General features: G+C 42.8%; 1 protein-coding gene across 2 annotated transcripts in view; it reads right to left on the reverse strand.

The window, feature by feature from the left end:
- IFT80 (intraflagellar transport 80) overlaps positions 1 to 15,726 on the reverse strand; it is a 164,846-nt gene that overhangs the window by 25,659 nt on the left and 123,461 nt on the right. For both annotated transcript variants that reach the window (XM_054040369.1, XM_054040370.1), the window contains 3 exons: positions 9,378 to 9,452; positions 8,439 to 8,602; positions 493 to 557 (listed from right to left, as the gene is read on the reverse strand). In XM_054040369.1, coding sequence (XP_053896344.1) covers positions 493 to 557; positions 8,439 to 8,602; positions 9,378 to 9,452 — 304 coding nt within the window. The remainder of the gene's footprint in view (positions 1 to 492; positions 558 to 8,438; positions 8,603 to 9,377; positions 9,453 to 15,726) is intronic.

The following is a 15,726-nucleotide window of genomic DNA, read 5'->3' on the forward strand; positions in this document are numbered from 1 at the left end:
CAACCACTCTTTAAGAGGAGACAAAGAGAAAGACTGTGCATGGAGACCAACAGCACCATTTCTTCTTTCCTCTCTTCTGACAGCAGAACAAAGAAATAGTGCAAAAGACTTCAATGTTGAGATAAGCAGATGCTAATCAAGTGGCTTTGGAGTGAGACTAGAGAGAATTCAAGTGGTCAGCTTCACTGAAACATATGACAGACTGTAGTTCTCCCTTAGCACTATTCCTCTGAAACTCTCCTGAAGCTCACTTTGATCTCCTGGGGATGTGAGAAATATAACATTATACAAAGCCAAGGTTTCCAATCTGTATTCTACAACTGTGTATATCAACACAGTATATACATCAGTCTAATTTGTGCTGTACTATAAAAGAATTAGATTTGTCAAAATATTTTCTATTAAGTATCATATTAACCCCCTAATAGTTACTTCTTTCTTCCTAGATATAAAGATGCAGTTTGAAAGGTGAAATTACAGTATGTACATTACCTTGTGGGTAAGAGGCTTCCCATCGCCTAATGGCTTCCCAGATAATGCTTCAAATAGGTAGATAACTTGAAAAATAAAAGGTGTAGTGTTAAATAATGAAATAGATCATATTTGTTAGATTTCAACATTTCTGTTGATCAGATATCTCCTTGACAGACTTTCCAAACTCTTCATTGATTTTCCAAGCTTTCTGTTGTATTATTTAATATAATATACAGGCTTATTACAGGGTAATTTACTGATTTGAACATCTAATTTTCATATTGACAAGTGAACTACAATCTTAAAAGTCGGTACACTTATTCATTATATGCTGCTGACTGCAGGAAAAATCTCAGTTTGAATATTGAAAATTTGACCCATCAAAATTCTTAAACATCAATCTTTCTTATCAGAGTGCTTATTTTAGCCACAATGTTGAAATATGGTAAACTCATTCAGGGGAAAATTCCATTTGGACATTTCTGTGATAGTTCACCAGTCATTAATCTAACAATTATATTAACTAATTAACATTAGTCTAACAATTATATTAATTTCTAGATGATGCAGGTGAATGCAGAAATTAGTTCGGGATCATCATGTTCATCCAGCTGGTGACAAAATTTTAACAAGGGATCCTTCAAAAATCCTCTGCCTTAGAGATACATGCAACTTTGTGAAACATTCTCCTGTCTTCCCCCTCCTCCAAAATAAATAAATAAACAAATAAAATAAAATCCATCGCTACCACACATTCCTTCTACCCCTGCCAAAAATCCACCCATTTATGTTTTCCACGGTCTTTTTGAAAGAAAAAGGACTAGGGACTTTTTTTTTTTTTTAAAGGAAGATGAAGAAAGCTGTGATTCTCTTTTATAGTGCCCAAGGGCCCATCCAAGCCTTCTGCTGCTCATTGGTGCAACCACTCTGATGAAGGGAAGTTACAGCTGCTTTGTGGCCTGGAAGCCTCCTACCTGCCATAACTTCGCACTATCATAAATGAGCATAAATTCTACATGATGTATGCTTGGGTTTTATACTTTTGTATCATATCTGAATGTCTAAATACTTTGCTTGTGTATAACTTGTACTTCTGATTTGGCCAAACGGCTCATAAAGAGGGAGAATGGAAGAACAAGCTTACATATATTCTGACAGATGTGGTCTGGGCTACTCAAAGCTAGTGAGGAAAGTAATATCTCACTGTTATGAACATTTCTGTAAAATTGTACATGATTCAGCAAAAATTAAACACAGGAAAATTGTTAATAATGTCAGAGACACATCTCAGAGGTTTGATGACATCATATTCCACTTGAACTTTGCCCTTGTAAATTGTATGTTACCATCCGAACCCTGTAACGTATGAATATTTTTATTCCAAAGGATGGCGCTGTTAATGTATTAATAATATGTTATTGTGGGTTTCTTTCAGGATACAGGATGTTGGTTTGAGGTCGTTGGTTTCACCGGTAGAGGAAAAAAGGTTGTGAGAACAGGTGTTCTCCTGAGGTCGTTGGTAGCACTTACAGAGGAGAAAGAAAGGGTTGTGTACGAGTGTTATTTTCTGCAGATGGTTAAACATGCAAACAAAAGTGAGTTATTACTTACGAGGTGCTTTGCTCTCATTTCTGTGCATGGTTTGTCTACGTGACCTTAATTCTTGATCTTATTATACAAACCAATACTATTGCTATCATAATGACAGTAGAAAATGAAATGAAGAGGATTTTGTACAAACTACCACACACAGAATGAGGACATGAATATCCTGCCCAATCTGTAATGCTTACTGAGTGTTTTAGGAAAAGCCACATTAGTATCTGGAAAATCCCAACAACTCCTTACAAGCATCTGAAACCTAATTTTTTATCTTGAAAGGTTCTCTCTCCATTGAAAACATCCAGAAAGAGGATGACTATGTCCCCCTTTTCCATAATAGTCTACAGATTTAATGAAGATATTCCATTCTCCTGCAGAAACCATGTGGAGCAGTCAAAAGGGTCTGCATCTATTTCTGAGAACAGTTTCTTCATCCTCCTCCAAGTCTGTTTGAGCAGTGCAGTGGGCCAGAACCCTGTTTCTGGGCCACTGACAAAGGGCTCCCAGAAAACAGAGAAGGATCTGACTGAGCAAGCTGTATCATGGGAAGCTACACATTTCACCTTCTGACAGGGGAGAGGAAAAGGTACCACCTCTACAGTGGGCTTAATAGGAAAGGCCTAGTTGAGAAAAGCAACAATCTCTCGGCACAGGATTTCTATCTTTCCCTGTGCTGGCCTTCTGCAAGACTATTACATACCTCTAGTGGTGTTTTCACCTAAACAGAGCTTTCTTTTCTACTGCCCTTATTGCAACCCTGTATTGAGATAATCCTCTTTAGAGTTGGCTAATCCTGACTGACAGCTGCCACCAGAACAGGACCTACAGACCCCTCCTTTGATGAGGCACTGAAAGTGACTGATTAGCTCAAGCTCAGAACTGGCTGGCAAGACTTGCAGAGTGGGCCTGCAGCACTGGTCAGGAGAAAGACACACCCTTTTCTCCATAAAGATGGATAGAGTGAAAGAAGCAACAGAAGAGGAACTTGTGTGAGTGCCCTCAAAAGTGTGTGTGTGTGTGTGTGTGTGTGTGTGTGTGTGTATAGATAACATGATATTTATGGATATATTATTTATACAAACCTTGTATTTAAAAATACTCATAGCACAAGCCATAATTTATCCCTGCTGTACCAAAGATTAGTACACCAATAAAATGAAGTTTCTTTATATGAACAATATAATAAAATGAAGAAAATGTTATCTCAGAAGTAAAATGTATCTTTCATCTACATATGTATAATTTATTGTTAGTCAATGCTTCTCTGAATAATTTATAGTGAAATGTGAGTTTTACTAATGAAAATCCATTTTAATTTTTACATTAAAACTTTTATAGGTCTTTAATATCCTGCCTCTAAAGGTTACTTTCTCCCAAAGCATACTTTCATAAAAGAAATAAAATAGGTAATAAAATTATATTGATATACTGTAAATAATGGTTTGCAATGGAATAATGTGTTTATTGCCCCACAAAAGATAAGGATCTACAACTGGGGGTTGAACTAAGCAATGAGAAGGAGCACAAATCCCCCTCACCTAAATGCAGAGAGAGAGAGTCCCCCTCCCACCCACTTTTCTCTGTCTTGGGGAAGTGCTCCTTTAAATGTTCATAGATACTTTACTCTTCGTGTAATTGAAGTTGTAGCTTTTATTCTGAGTAATTCACTGTGCATTCATTATTATGGAGTTTAACTCACTGCTGATCATTGTCAGGACCTTTTTTTGTCCTTTGCACTAGTACTTCCTTCTGAGTTTCTTTCCTTAGAGCAAAAGAAAGTACATTTGTTGTTTATTTGCAAGATAAGTAAGTCTAAAGCTGAACTCGCTGTTGAAAACCAAGTTCATCATGTCTAGGAAATGGGACTACTTGTGCAGGTTAATGTAATGGCAGTTGAGATTGCTGGCAGGGAATTTTCTAACCATGCTAATTAAAAATTAAGAGCACTTTCTTGACTGTCCATTTTGACAATTCAATGGCTTGTTTTAGAAAAGATGCTCTTGTGAAACTGTAGGTATAGTCGAGCACAACTTTGTCATGAAGTAATGACAAGAGACGACTGCAACTAGATAAATCCCCTTTAAAGTATCAGAATACTTATATGCCCTATAAATGAAACACCTGTTAAGTCCAAATGTCATAACTCTGTGAATATTCCAGTGAATACTACAAGCTATCAATGAAGCATTTGTCAGCAAGATCACAGAACAGAAAAAATAATAAAGACATGCAGACATCAAGTTTGTTAAGCTGAAGCATACAGTAAATGTAACGGGACTGATAGATTGTGATGAAAGAGATGGACCATGTTTGCAGTGTCTATGAAATAGTCTATAAGAAGAAAGGTGATATGCTTCTCTAACCCAAACCCATCCTAATAACTGTCAGACTCTGAAATAAAAGAAGCTCAGATTTCACTTTTTTGGATAATAAGTGATAGCTGCTAGAACTGTCTGATACATGTGAATAAGGTTGAAAGGACTACATTATTGAACAGAACCTTTAGCAACCAATGAGTCACATATGCAGTGCTGTCCCTTTAAATATGCCTGGAACTGTCAGACTTTGCATTTTGATAGCCATACACTCATGCCACATCAACCTGTGGCTCCTTTTAAAATATTTAAATGTTATGCTGATGTGAAGACAGAAACAATGAGACATGTATGCTCTAGTATGGTTAACCATTGAAGCTGCAACTTTATTAAAACCCTTGACCAATGGGGACCATTCTCCCCATCTTCCTGGCAAGGCTTTTCTAGCGTGGACTTCAGCTGGGCACCAACGGCCCTGGGTTATACAAACCTAAGGGGAAGTCTGAGGCAAGTCTGAGGACCATGCCTAAACAGCACATTGGGTTAGAGGGACTTCATGTCAGACACTTTAAAACCATCAACTGCATTGGAACCTGCCAAAGTCACAACAATGTAATTTAAAACTCCAAAATTGGATCACAGATAGAAGGTAAAAAACCCTCATAGTACTTTGTAAACTTTGCCATATGGGAAAAATCACTTCTGGACCCCAAACAAAGTTTAGTGATCAGTCTAACCCTGAACATCATAAGAGGTCTAGCTCACTACATAAGCGTGGGTAAGTATGGGGTTGGACCAGAGTCAAACCAGTGACTCGCCAATGCAGTAAATGGAGCTCAAAATGTCTACTCAAAACAGTAAGAGCAAGTTGAAGCACCACCCACTCACTTCCCCCAGCTGGGAGGAGCCACTCATCCAGCCTCTTGTAGCTCCACTATGCAATGACAGTGGGAGTAGGTGGGTCCAGGCTCCATCATTTGAATCCCATGTGGGATAGTCCCCTACCTTTAGAGGATGAAGGGGGGGAAAGAACGAGACACATGCTGGAGAGAGAGAGAACCAGGAGGAGTGTATGTAGCACTGCCCCAGTTGCTCCTGCTTGAGAATTTCCCTCTTTTCCCTATCCCACCTGCAAAAAAAGGGAAGACGGGTGCCCCCCTTTTGTCCCTCTGGACACATCAAAACTGCACCCCATCTAGTAAGGTGAGCATTTTAGCGAGAGAGTATAATTAGGACTACTCTTGCTCCAACAAAAATGAAGTGCTTTTACTTTCACAAGTGGCTACAGGGATACACTTGAAGCTTCCATGTTGGACTTGCCCTGAGGAGCAAGTTCGTACAGTGGCTATGAGAAGTTTAAAAACCTTTGTTTTCAAATGGAAATGCAGGTTTGAACATAGGCAATGCTCAAATTCATATTAATAGCAAAAGTCAGAGCTTTCAAACTTTTAAGAAGTGACTACTTGGACTTGTTTCTTAGAGAAACAAATCCAAAATGGAGTCCAGAATTTTATTGCTCCCATTAGTTCTGTACAATTCTGAAATTGGTATCATAGGACCAAGACAGTTCTGTAGTATATAACACTATTCATAGAACCTAATTATAAAAAGGGATGCCATCTATGAGATCTATTTACTGGAAAACATAGAGGAGGACAGTAAAAGCCATTTCCATATGATAGTTGTTCTGTGATCTATGTGATATGACGTGGTGTTAAGGCTGGTTCTTAGTGGGCAAGCATCTACAGAACAAAGCAAAGCAAACAAAAACATCTCCACGATTCCACTTTTATAGGAAGTATGCAGAGAGACAAAGGAAGGAATAGATTCAAAGACTGAACTATTCTGTCCCTCTTAGAAATGGTAATTCCAGATCAGAGGAGAGAACTATGAAAGAAATTATCTGGTATAATTAAAATATCTCAGCAGTCTGTGGTCCTAAATACAGTCCGTAGGCACTTTTAGTTCTAGATCTCCTTGGTAGAAGAAAATAAGGATTGTTAATCTCTAGAAAATAAAAAAGTAGAATTTTTTTGCTACAAAACACATTGAATACAACACATAGTTGCTGTCAATGACTCATGAATAACTATAGAAAAAATACTCTGCCCTCTGAATCAGTATTCTTGATTCCTTATCAAGCAGGCTCAAAAAAATTCAATAGGTGAAGAGACAACTACACAGTCCCTTCTGTGGTTAAACGAAAGGGGGAATCAGGAGGCAGAACTCCTCAAAATCTTTAACACAAAAAAGATGCCTGAACTTTATGTTTGCTCATTTGGAGAGAGAGAAAGATTTTGTGACAGTGTTAGAAATTAAAACACCACCTGTAAAAGATTGTAAACAATTATAAACAAATATTTCTCTGAAACACTACTGAGTCACAACCCCATAAAAGCTGCACATAAAACTAACATTGCTGAAAAATAGTTGACCAAAACAAAGAATATCTGAAGGCTACAATCCATCACAATTAATGCACTGCTGGCTCCTGAGATCAGTAAGCAGATAGGGAAAACAGTAACCACATCAGTATTTCTATAGTGAACCATGTGTGAGAGTGAGAAATGATTGAAATTTTCACTGCAAATGACTCCTGGTTTTTCCATGGTGTGACACCTTGGTACCCCCTTATTCACCACTGTCATATAATTAGGATATGTGTTGCACAAAGTATGCCTTGTGAGGGATCAGTCTAAAAGTGTTGATCTACTAGACATTAAATATCTCATTGGATAGTATGTACTATCATCATATATGAAGTTATGAAGTTTGGCTATGTATGTGTTACTGAAACATTTTGTGAGGTTGAAAACACCCACAAGCAGCCTTTCAGGTACAATAGTAAAAAGGCCAAACAATGTTAATGGCTTATTGAGGAAATGCACACAAGCACAAGGATTACCCCAGGAACAGTGTACAATAGAAAATCTCTCAGAGATAGCACTATACAATGGGAACTGTTTCACTCAGGTTACAGAAAAAGAGCTTTTTTGCAAGTGGGAAGAAGATATTAAAGCGGGAAATGACATCATGATGGTACCTCACTCTCCCTACAACAACACATCTGGAAACACTTGAGGAACAAAGACTGAACTGGGGGAAGTGATGGTCCCAGGCTAAAGGGAGTTCTAGCCTGTGTATGAAAACCTGGGAAACCCAAGCTGCACAGCAAAGGCAGCTTTTGCCTTAAGAATCTGCCAGCCTGTTTATCACTCAGGGTGAGAATCTGCTAATTCACATCCTATCTATCTAGTATGTTAAGCTCAGTTTGCTGTTTATTTACTAGTTAATCTGCTTTGATCTATTTGCTATTACTAGGTAATCTGCATTGATCTATTTGCTATCACTTATAATCACTTAAAATCTATCTTTTTGTAGTTAATAAACTTATTTCATTTTTTAATCCAAACCAATGTGTGTTTGACTAAGGTGTCTGGTGAAAATCTCAGCTTGGTTACCACAAGTGTGCATGGTCCTCTTCACATTGAGGGAGAGGTGGACTGGGTATTAAACCCATATACTGACCAGATTTGACCAGGCCAGGATGGTACTGCTCTGGGGTCCTAGGCTGGGAAGCTGGTGGTTAGAGAGCCCTGCATGTAACTGCAGCTGGGTGAATCCCTATCTGTGTAAATGCTGGTGAAAGTGCAAGTTTGGGGGGCTTTGCAGCTTGTCACAGCAGCACAGCATGAGAGGAAGTCCAGGCTGGCGGGTCAGAAGGCTCAGGAGTACCCCAGTTCCAGGTGGCACCCCAGGGGGAACCCGTCACACATGGCATTGCCTATAACTGGAGAGTGGAAGGTTGTGGAAGAAACATGCCTTTTCCCCATTACAAAAATACTGTCCTGTAGGCAACTACTGAAAAATTAGTAGTACTTCAAAAATCAAAATTAATATGAAAAAGTGTTGTTTCAGGCCTAATTTTTAACTCATGAATGTGCTACATATGAATGAAAGATATCAAATGCACATGTAATTATCGGCTTTTTAACACTTTGCAAGTAACTTGCTAGCCAAAGTGAAAACGTTAAACTGTAAACATACCTTTTTCATCAGCTTTGTCTTTTATTGCAAGAGTATCATTACTCAAAGATACAGTTTGGGCATTTAATACATCTGTCCTCATTCCTGGAAATTTTGGAGATGAAATTAATCGTCCTTCATAGGAATATAAATAGATCCCTCCACCATCTATAAGAAGAAAATGCCTGCAAACAATATAGCTCATTTAACTAGTTGTAGGACAATACCTCTGAAAATCAGATCCCAAGTGTTTAAAATTGGGCACTCAAAAATAATGTATACTTTTGAAAATTTGGGCTTAAGTTATCTGTCCAAGGCCATACAGCAAATTAGAGGCAAGACTAAAATTAGAACTCAGGAGTTCCTGATTTCCAGTCTTATTCTACAAAACAATGCTGACTCTCGGCAGAGCTACACACAAAAAAAGGTCTTTTTGGTAAATGATTTTTAGTTGGTAACCACATAAACATTTAAAATGGAGGAAATACTGCCACTTCATGCATGTATAAATATTACATATAAGTACTATTAGTGAAAATGTAAAATTGCATTTTACTTTTATTCAGCACAGTTGACCATTTTATTAATAAGTAGAGGACCAGCTTGTAGTAATGATTATTTCTATATAATATGTTCCATTTAAACAAACAAATATAAAAGATCAAAAACAGATGTTAGTGTAACAGCTGAAGATTATTTACTTTCCATTGTAAATAAAAGATAAGTATAATGATACACTGCAAATGTAATGTATGAAGCAATTCAGTTCTGCAATGATATCATAGATACTATATAACAACATGACCTTTTAGTCACACAATGTGACTCCATCCACTACCTACCAATACTGTATATTTTATTTTGTTACTAGTATTTGAGAAACACCCACCCACTCACAGAGTTTTACAAATGTATATTTTAACAAAAAACTAGTCTTGTGCATTATAATAAACAAACTACCTTTCTGCTTGTAGAATTAAACTAACTGTTCCTTCTTTCAGGTCAAAGATAAGCGGTGTGTTCCAGTTCTTTGTACTGAAATAATATTAAGATTAGCATTAATTAACATTTCTAAAATTCACAAAATAATGAAAATACATTTTTATCTTTGATTTTCAAAGGTCTGAATGATAGTTGGGTGTCCAATTCCTATTGAAAGTCATGGCAGTTGGGTATCTAACCATCATTTCCGCCTTTGAAAATCTCATCACATGAGTTTAGCCAGCGGATCATGCAGCTGCACATCTTCCCTCCTGCTTCCTAAACACTTTATGCACTGGGATACACAGAGCCCTTGTAGTATTGTGCTCCATGGCTTGTAAGTCGCACACAACCTCACTCTATTCTGCCCTCATACACATTGTAGAACCACATCAGTTTAGTTTGTTCAGAGTCTTCCGCAGCTTTTACACTGGCCACAGGATTTACTCCTATATGAATTTATGCTTGCACTGGTGGTTCAACAATAATCATATTATTGAGCAGGGAAACAACATTTAGGTATTAGCTTTAGATTCCAGCACCTATGACTGGTGAACTATGTTACCGACATGACATGATTGAGTTCTATATCATCTCTTATAAATAAAGCTGCAAGTTTGGGCTGTCTACACTACAAAATTAAGTCGACTTTATCTAATTCAACCTCGAGCCCCCGAATTAATGAAGTCAATTGTGCGTGACCACACCATGCTCACTGTCTCGATGGAGTGTGTCCTCACTAGGAGCACCTGCATCAATGCACAAAGCAGTGCATTGTGGGTAGCTATCCCAAAGTGCAACTTGCCGCAGTGTGTTTTGGGAAGTTTGTGCAATGCCTCACAGGCCCAAAACATAGTCTCAGGGGAGAACGGGAACATTGTGTTGGCATCCCATGATGCACTGTGCTCCCTCCCTCACATCAATGGCAAACAACTCAGTGGTTTTCATGCCTTAAAACCGCCGCACATATGCCATAACCTCAAAAGCATGGAGCCTGCTCAGATGTGCACTCTTGCTGTGAGCATCTCAAACACCTCGCGCCTTCTCCTGTGGTATTTCCAGAGCCAAAGTAGGATCCGCCGCATGGAACATAACGAAGTCCTGCAAGCAGCCCTGCTGCAAGCCATGGAAAAAAACAATTCACAGTTTCTGATGGCAGTCACAGAGCAGCTGCACTTTGTTGAGCACCATTTCTGGTCCCATGAAACAAGCACTGACTGGTGGGACCACATCGTTTTGCAGGATGGGATGATGAGCAGTTCCGTAATTGCGGTGGGGCGATAGATGGCACGCATACCCCCATCTTGGCACCAGACCACCTTTCCAAAGAGTACATAAACCAAAAGGGATACTTTTCAATGGTGTTGCAAGCGCTTGTGGATCACAGGGGGCGTTTCACTGACATCAACGTAAAATGGTCGGGAAAGGTTCATGATGCACACATCTTTAAAACTTGGGTCTGTTCAAAAAGCTGCAATCCAGGACTTTTTTCCAGACCACAAAATTAACATTGACGACATTGAGATGTCTATAGTTATCCTGAGGGACCCAGCCGACCCCTTGCTTCCATGACTCATGAAGCCATACACCGGCCGTCTGGACAGCAGTAAGAAACGCTTCAACTATAGGCTCAGCAAGTGCAGAATGATGGTTGAATGTGCCTTTGGTCGTTTGAAAGGGCGCTGGAGAAATCTATTAACAAGACTGGACCTTAATGAGGAGAACCTCCCCATGGTTATAGCTGCCTGCTGTGTGCTCCATAATATCTGTGGAAAAAAAGGGAAATTTTTCCACGGGGTGGGCAGTTGAGACAGATCGCATGGCAGCCACTTTTGAGAACCAGACACCAGGGCAATAAGAAGAGCAGAGCAAAGGGTGCTGCGTATCTGTGAGGCTTTGAAAAGCAATTTCAGTAATGAGTCACAGTAATGTGAGCTGCTTGTATGTATTGTGCTTTCCCAAACCTTCACCTGGCTTATATCTCTGTCCCTGTAAAGCCAACCCCCTGCCCAAGCCCACTGCTTCTACTCAATAAAGCAGTGGTTTTAAAACTGTGGGTTGCAACCCATTACTGGGTCACGGAATGTAAGGCACTGGCTCGTGGCGGCTCTGGTCAGCACCGCCCACTGGGCTGTTAAAAGTCCTGGTGGTGGTGCTGCCCAGCTAAGGAAGGCTAGTCCCTACCTGTTCCAACAATGTGCCCCGGAAGCGGCCAGCAGCAGGTCCGGCTCCTAGGTGTGTGTGTGTGTGGGGGGCATGGGGCTCCGCGCGTTGCCCCTGCCCCGAGCACTGGCTCTGCACTCCCATTAGCCGGTTCCTGGCCAATGGGATCTGCCTGTGGGTGAGCGCCATGCAGAGCTGCTTGTGCACCTCTGCCTAGGAGCTGGACCTGCTGCTGGCTGTTCCAGGGCACAACACGGTCCACAGTGTCAGGACAGGCGGGAATCTTGCCTTTGCACCCGGGCTGTGCTGCTGTCCAGGAGCTGCCGGAGGTAAGCCTGCACCCCAATCCCCTGCTTCAGCCCCACCCCAGAGCCTGCACCCCCAGCCCAGAACCAGGACTTCCTTCCCGCCCCCCCATCCACTGTCCCAGCCCTGAGTACCCTCCTGCACCCCAAACCCTTCATCCCCGGCCCCACCCCAGAGCCTGCACCCAGAGCCCTGAACCCCTCCTGCACCAGCCCAGAGCCCCCTCCCACACCCTGAACCCCTCATTCCTGGCCCCACTCTGCAGCCTTCACCCCCACACCCCAAACCTATGCCTCTCCCACACTCCAAACCCCTCATCCCCAGCTCCGTGAGGTCGCGGGCATCAACAATTTTCTTCAACTGGGTCACCAGAAAAAAAGTTTGAAAACCACTGCAATAAAGAACATTTATTTCTCAAATCCATTCACTTTATTTAACAAACATAAGAGGGAGAACAGAAAGAAAAGGTAACCTTGGGGAAAAGGTGTTGTAAAGTTGGAACGGGAAAAACATTTTCACTGTGTAACATAACACCGCATTCCAGACCATCAAAGGTCTGTGAATGGGCACTTTCTGTTCCTTGTACCTTCCCCAACCTGAGTTAAGCGAAAGGGATAATGGACTTTTCACCCACGCTTCTCTGCGCCAGGCGATGTTGGCTGGCTGGCTGTCCATCAGGGTCTGCAGAGGGACTTTCCCCTCCTGCTTCTATTCCTGCAGTTCAACCAGACGCCTCAACATGTCTGCTTAGTCCCTCATAATCCAAAGCATCTCATCCTGCGCGACACACTCTCGTTCATTGGAAGCTTTTCTGCTCTCCATGTCCATGTCTAACTTCTCAGACAGTGAAAACCTCCACGCTCTCAAATCTGCATCAATTGTCCCAGATATGTTCATTATCTTGGTGAACATGTCTTTCCGTGTTCTCTTTCTCCTCCTTCTAATCATTGAAAGTCTGCTTTCAGGTGTTGATGACCCGCCGAAGGACACATTTCCAGCTGTCAGTCAGGGGAAAAAATAAAGGAGCCATTGTACATGAATAAAATGTTTCCATAGCAAGGCCGTTTTCAGAAAAAAAAACACCCCTTATTACACTAGGTGCAAGACATAACATAATCAGAATCCGTAACCATTCACTGTACCATTCTGCTGCTCCAGTCATGGTGAGTAGCCCCCCCCGCAGGTCCTGGGTGACGACACTTTTAATGAAGTTTATGGCAGGCTCGTGTCAGGAGCACGGGTAGCTAGTTGAATAATGGCCCTTCCCCATAGCACCAGGGAAACTGTTTACGAACGGGATGGGGGGGGAACATTTTCACTCCCAAATTGTGGAATCTCTCATGTGGGGCCCCAGTTCCCTATCAGTCACTTTAAACTACTTGCCGACCCATGCTGAGCACAGTCTTTTCCGGGGGCCACCCTCTGCGTAGCTGGAGCGGCCTCTTGTAAGCAGAGAACCACAGTACCTCGCTTTTTCTTCATAGTAAACATGCAATACCACCAAATGTGTGTGCCCATTAAAGTTTAACTGGACTTTCATTTTAACTGTATACTCACCAGAGGTGCCTTTCCAGGCATCACTGTCAGCCACCGTGATGTCCTGCGATCCACAGTGCTCCAGGGTTAAAAATACGTCCTGGCTCTCGGGGAGAATGGATCCACTGCTCGTCTGTCTCCCATTCTCCTCCTCCTCCTCCTCCACTATATAATCTTCCTTGTTGTCCCTAGACTCACACACCTGTGAGGTGTCCACATTGCTTGTGGGGGTGCTGGTAGGGTCACCCCCAAGAATCACATGCAGCTAGTTGTAGAACCGGCATGTGTGGGGTTCAGCACCAGAACAATGTTTGCCTCCCTTGCCTTCTGGTATGCTTGGCGAAGTTCTTTTATCTTAACACGGCACTGTGGTGTGTCCCTCATGTAGCTCTTCTCCCCCATTTCACGAGCGATCTTTGCATAGATGTCAGCGTTTCTTCTGCTGGATCGGAGCTCTGCCTGCACAGAATCTTCTCCCCATACAGCGATGAGATCCACCACCTCCTGTGCAGACCAGGCTGGCATGCTCCCAGTGCTGATCAAACAGGAAATCAGAATCCAAAAGCTCCCGGGACTTTAGCAGGGGAGGGACTATTTTCTGTGTACCTGGCTGCAGTGCAGCAGCGTTAAGAATGATCTCCAGAGCGGTCACAGATGAGCATTGTGGGACACCACCTGGAGGCCAATTAAGTCGAATTACACAATGCTGCGTCTGCACTACCTCGCAGTAGGCCCATGAAAATCGAATTAAGTGCTACGCCTCTCGCAGAGGTGGATTACAGAAGTCGACATCAGAGGTGACTTAGGTCGACGTAAAGGACCAGGTAGTGTAGACACATACATTAACAGGTCGACTTAAGGCAGCTTCCTTCAACCTAACTCTGTAGTGTATACCAGGTCTTTGTTACAGAGGTCACGGAAGTCACGGATTCCATGACTTTCCGTGACCTCCATGACTTCTGCAGAGGCTGGTGCGCCTGGCTCAGGGGCAGCTCAGGCAGCACCAGCTGCTGCTGGGGCAATCTTGGGCCACTGTGCCCCCCCCCCCCACCGCCCACAGAGTTTGGGTGAGGGACAGAGCGGGGGTTGGGGCACCGGATGGGGTGAAGTGGGCTCTGGGTGGCGATTACCTGGGGGTCTCCCTGGAAGCGGTGACATCCCCCTCACTTAGCTGCTAGGTGGAGGCATGGCCAGGCAGCTCTGTGGGCTGCCTCCACCCAGAGCGCTGGCTTTGCAGCTCTCATTGTCCGGGAACTGCGGCCAATGGGAGCTGTGGGGGCGGTGCCTGCAGGCGGAGGCAGCGTGCAGAGCTGCCTGGCCATGCCTCTGCCTAGCAGCTGAGAGAGGGGGATGTCACCGCTTCCGGGGAGCCCCCCCAGGTAAGTGCCACCCAGAACCCGCCTCACCCTGTCCCTTGCTTCAACCCCCTGCCCCCTTCCACAGCCAAACTCTGCTGCTGCTGCTGGGGGAGAGAGGCGCAGAGCAGGTAAGGAGCCTGCCGGTGCTGCCAACCCCACCCCCCCCAACACTAGTGGGAGTCCCAGGCCACGTGCTGCCCCCCACCCCCTCCAAGCAGCCAGGACGCCCTCCCCCAGCACCCGTGGGGCCCCCGGGCAGCCCCCTCCCAAGTTTATTCACTGGTATTTTTAGTAAAAGTCATTGACAGGTCATGGGCCATGAATTTTTGTTTACCTCTCATGCCCTGACCATGACTTTTATTAAAAATACCCATGACTAAAACATAACCTTACTTATAAACAATCAATCCTATTTCTAAAGAACCTGAGCAAAGGTAATGGTATCCAAGAAACAGCTTGTATGTCATGGACTCTGAGCAAAAAGCAACGTTATCAAAGCAGTAACCAGTGCAAATGGGTCAAATGGCCAAATAGGTGCAACTGGCAGCTCCAGAATCTAGAGGTGAGCAATTGCCTGCCCATATTTAGATATTTGAAGGGTAAGAGTAATTTCCCATAAAATGTATTTATCGACTATTTTTTTACTCTATTTGCCAGATCATCAACTTGTGTGAATTGCCATAGCTCAACTGAAGCCAACAGAGCTAGGACAATTTATACCAGCTGAGGAGCTGGCACATGGGGTACATTTTCAAAGAGTAAGATAGGATTTAACTGTGCAACTTTCATTCATGTTAGTAGAACTCATCAGTGGCGGAGCTAATGGGGGTTAAAAGGCAGTGTGACCATCCCTGTGGCAGCCTTTAGGTTATGTGTGGCATCTTTTCCAGAGCAGGGGAGCAAGCCCGGCTCTCACTCACACAGCATCAGCAGCTCCTGTCTCGGCTGGATTTGCTTCCCTGCTC

The sequence above is a fragment of the Malaclemys terrapin genome, chromosome 9 (genome assembly GCF_027887155.1).
Source record: "Malaclemys terrapin pileata isolate rMalTer1 chromosome 9, rMalTer1.hap1, whole genome shotgun sequence".
Lineage (NCBI taxonomy): Eukaryota > Metazoa > Chordata > Testudines > Emydidae > Malaclemys > Malaclemys terrapin.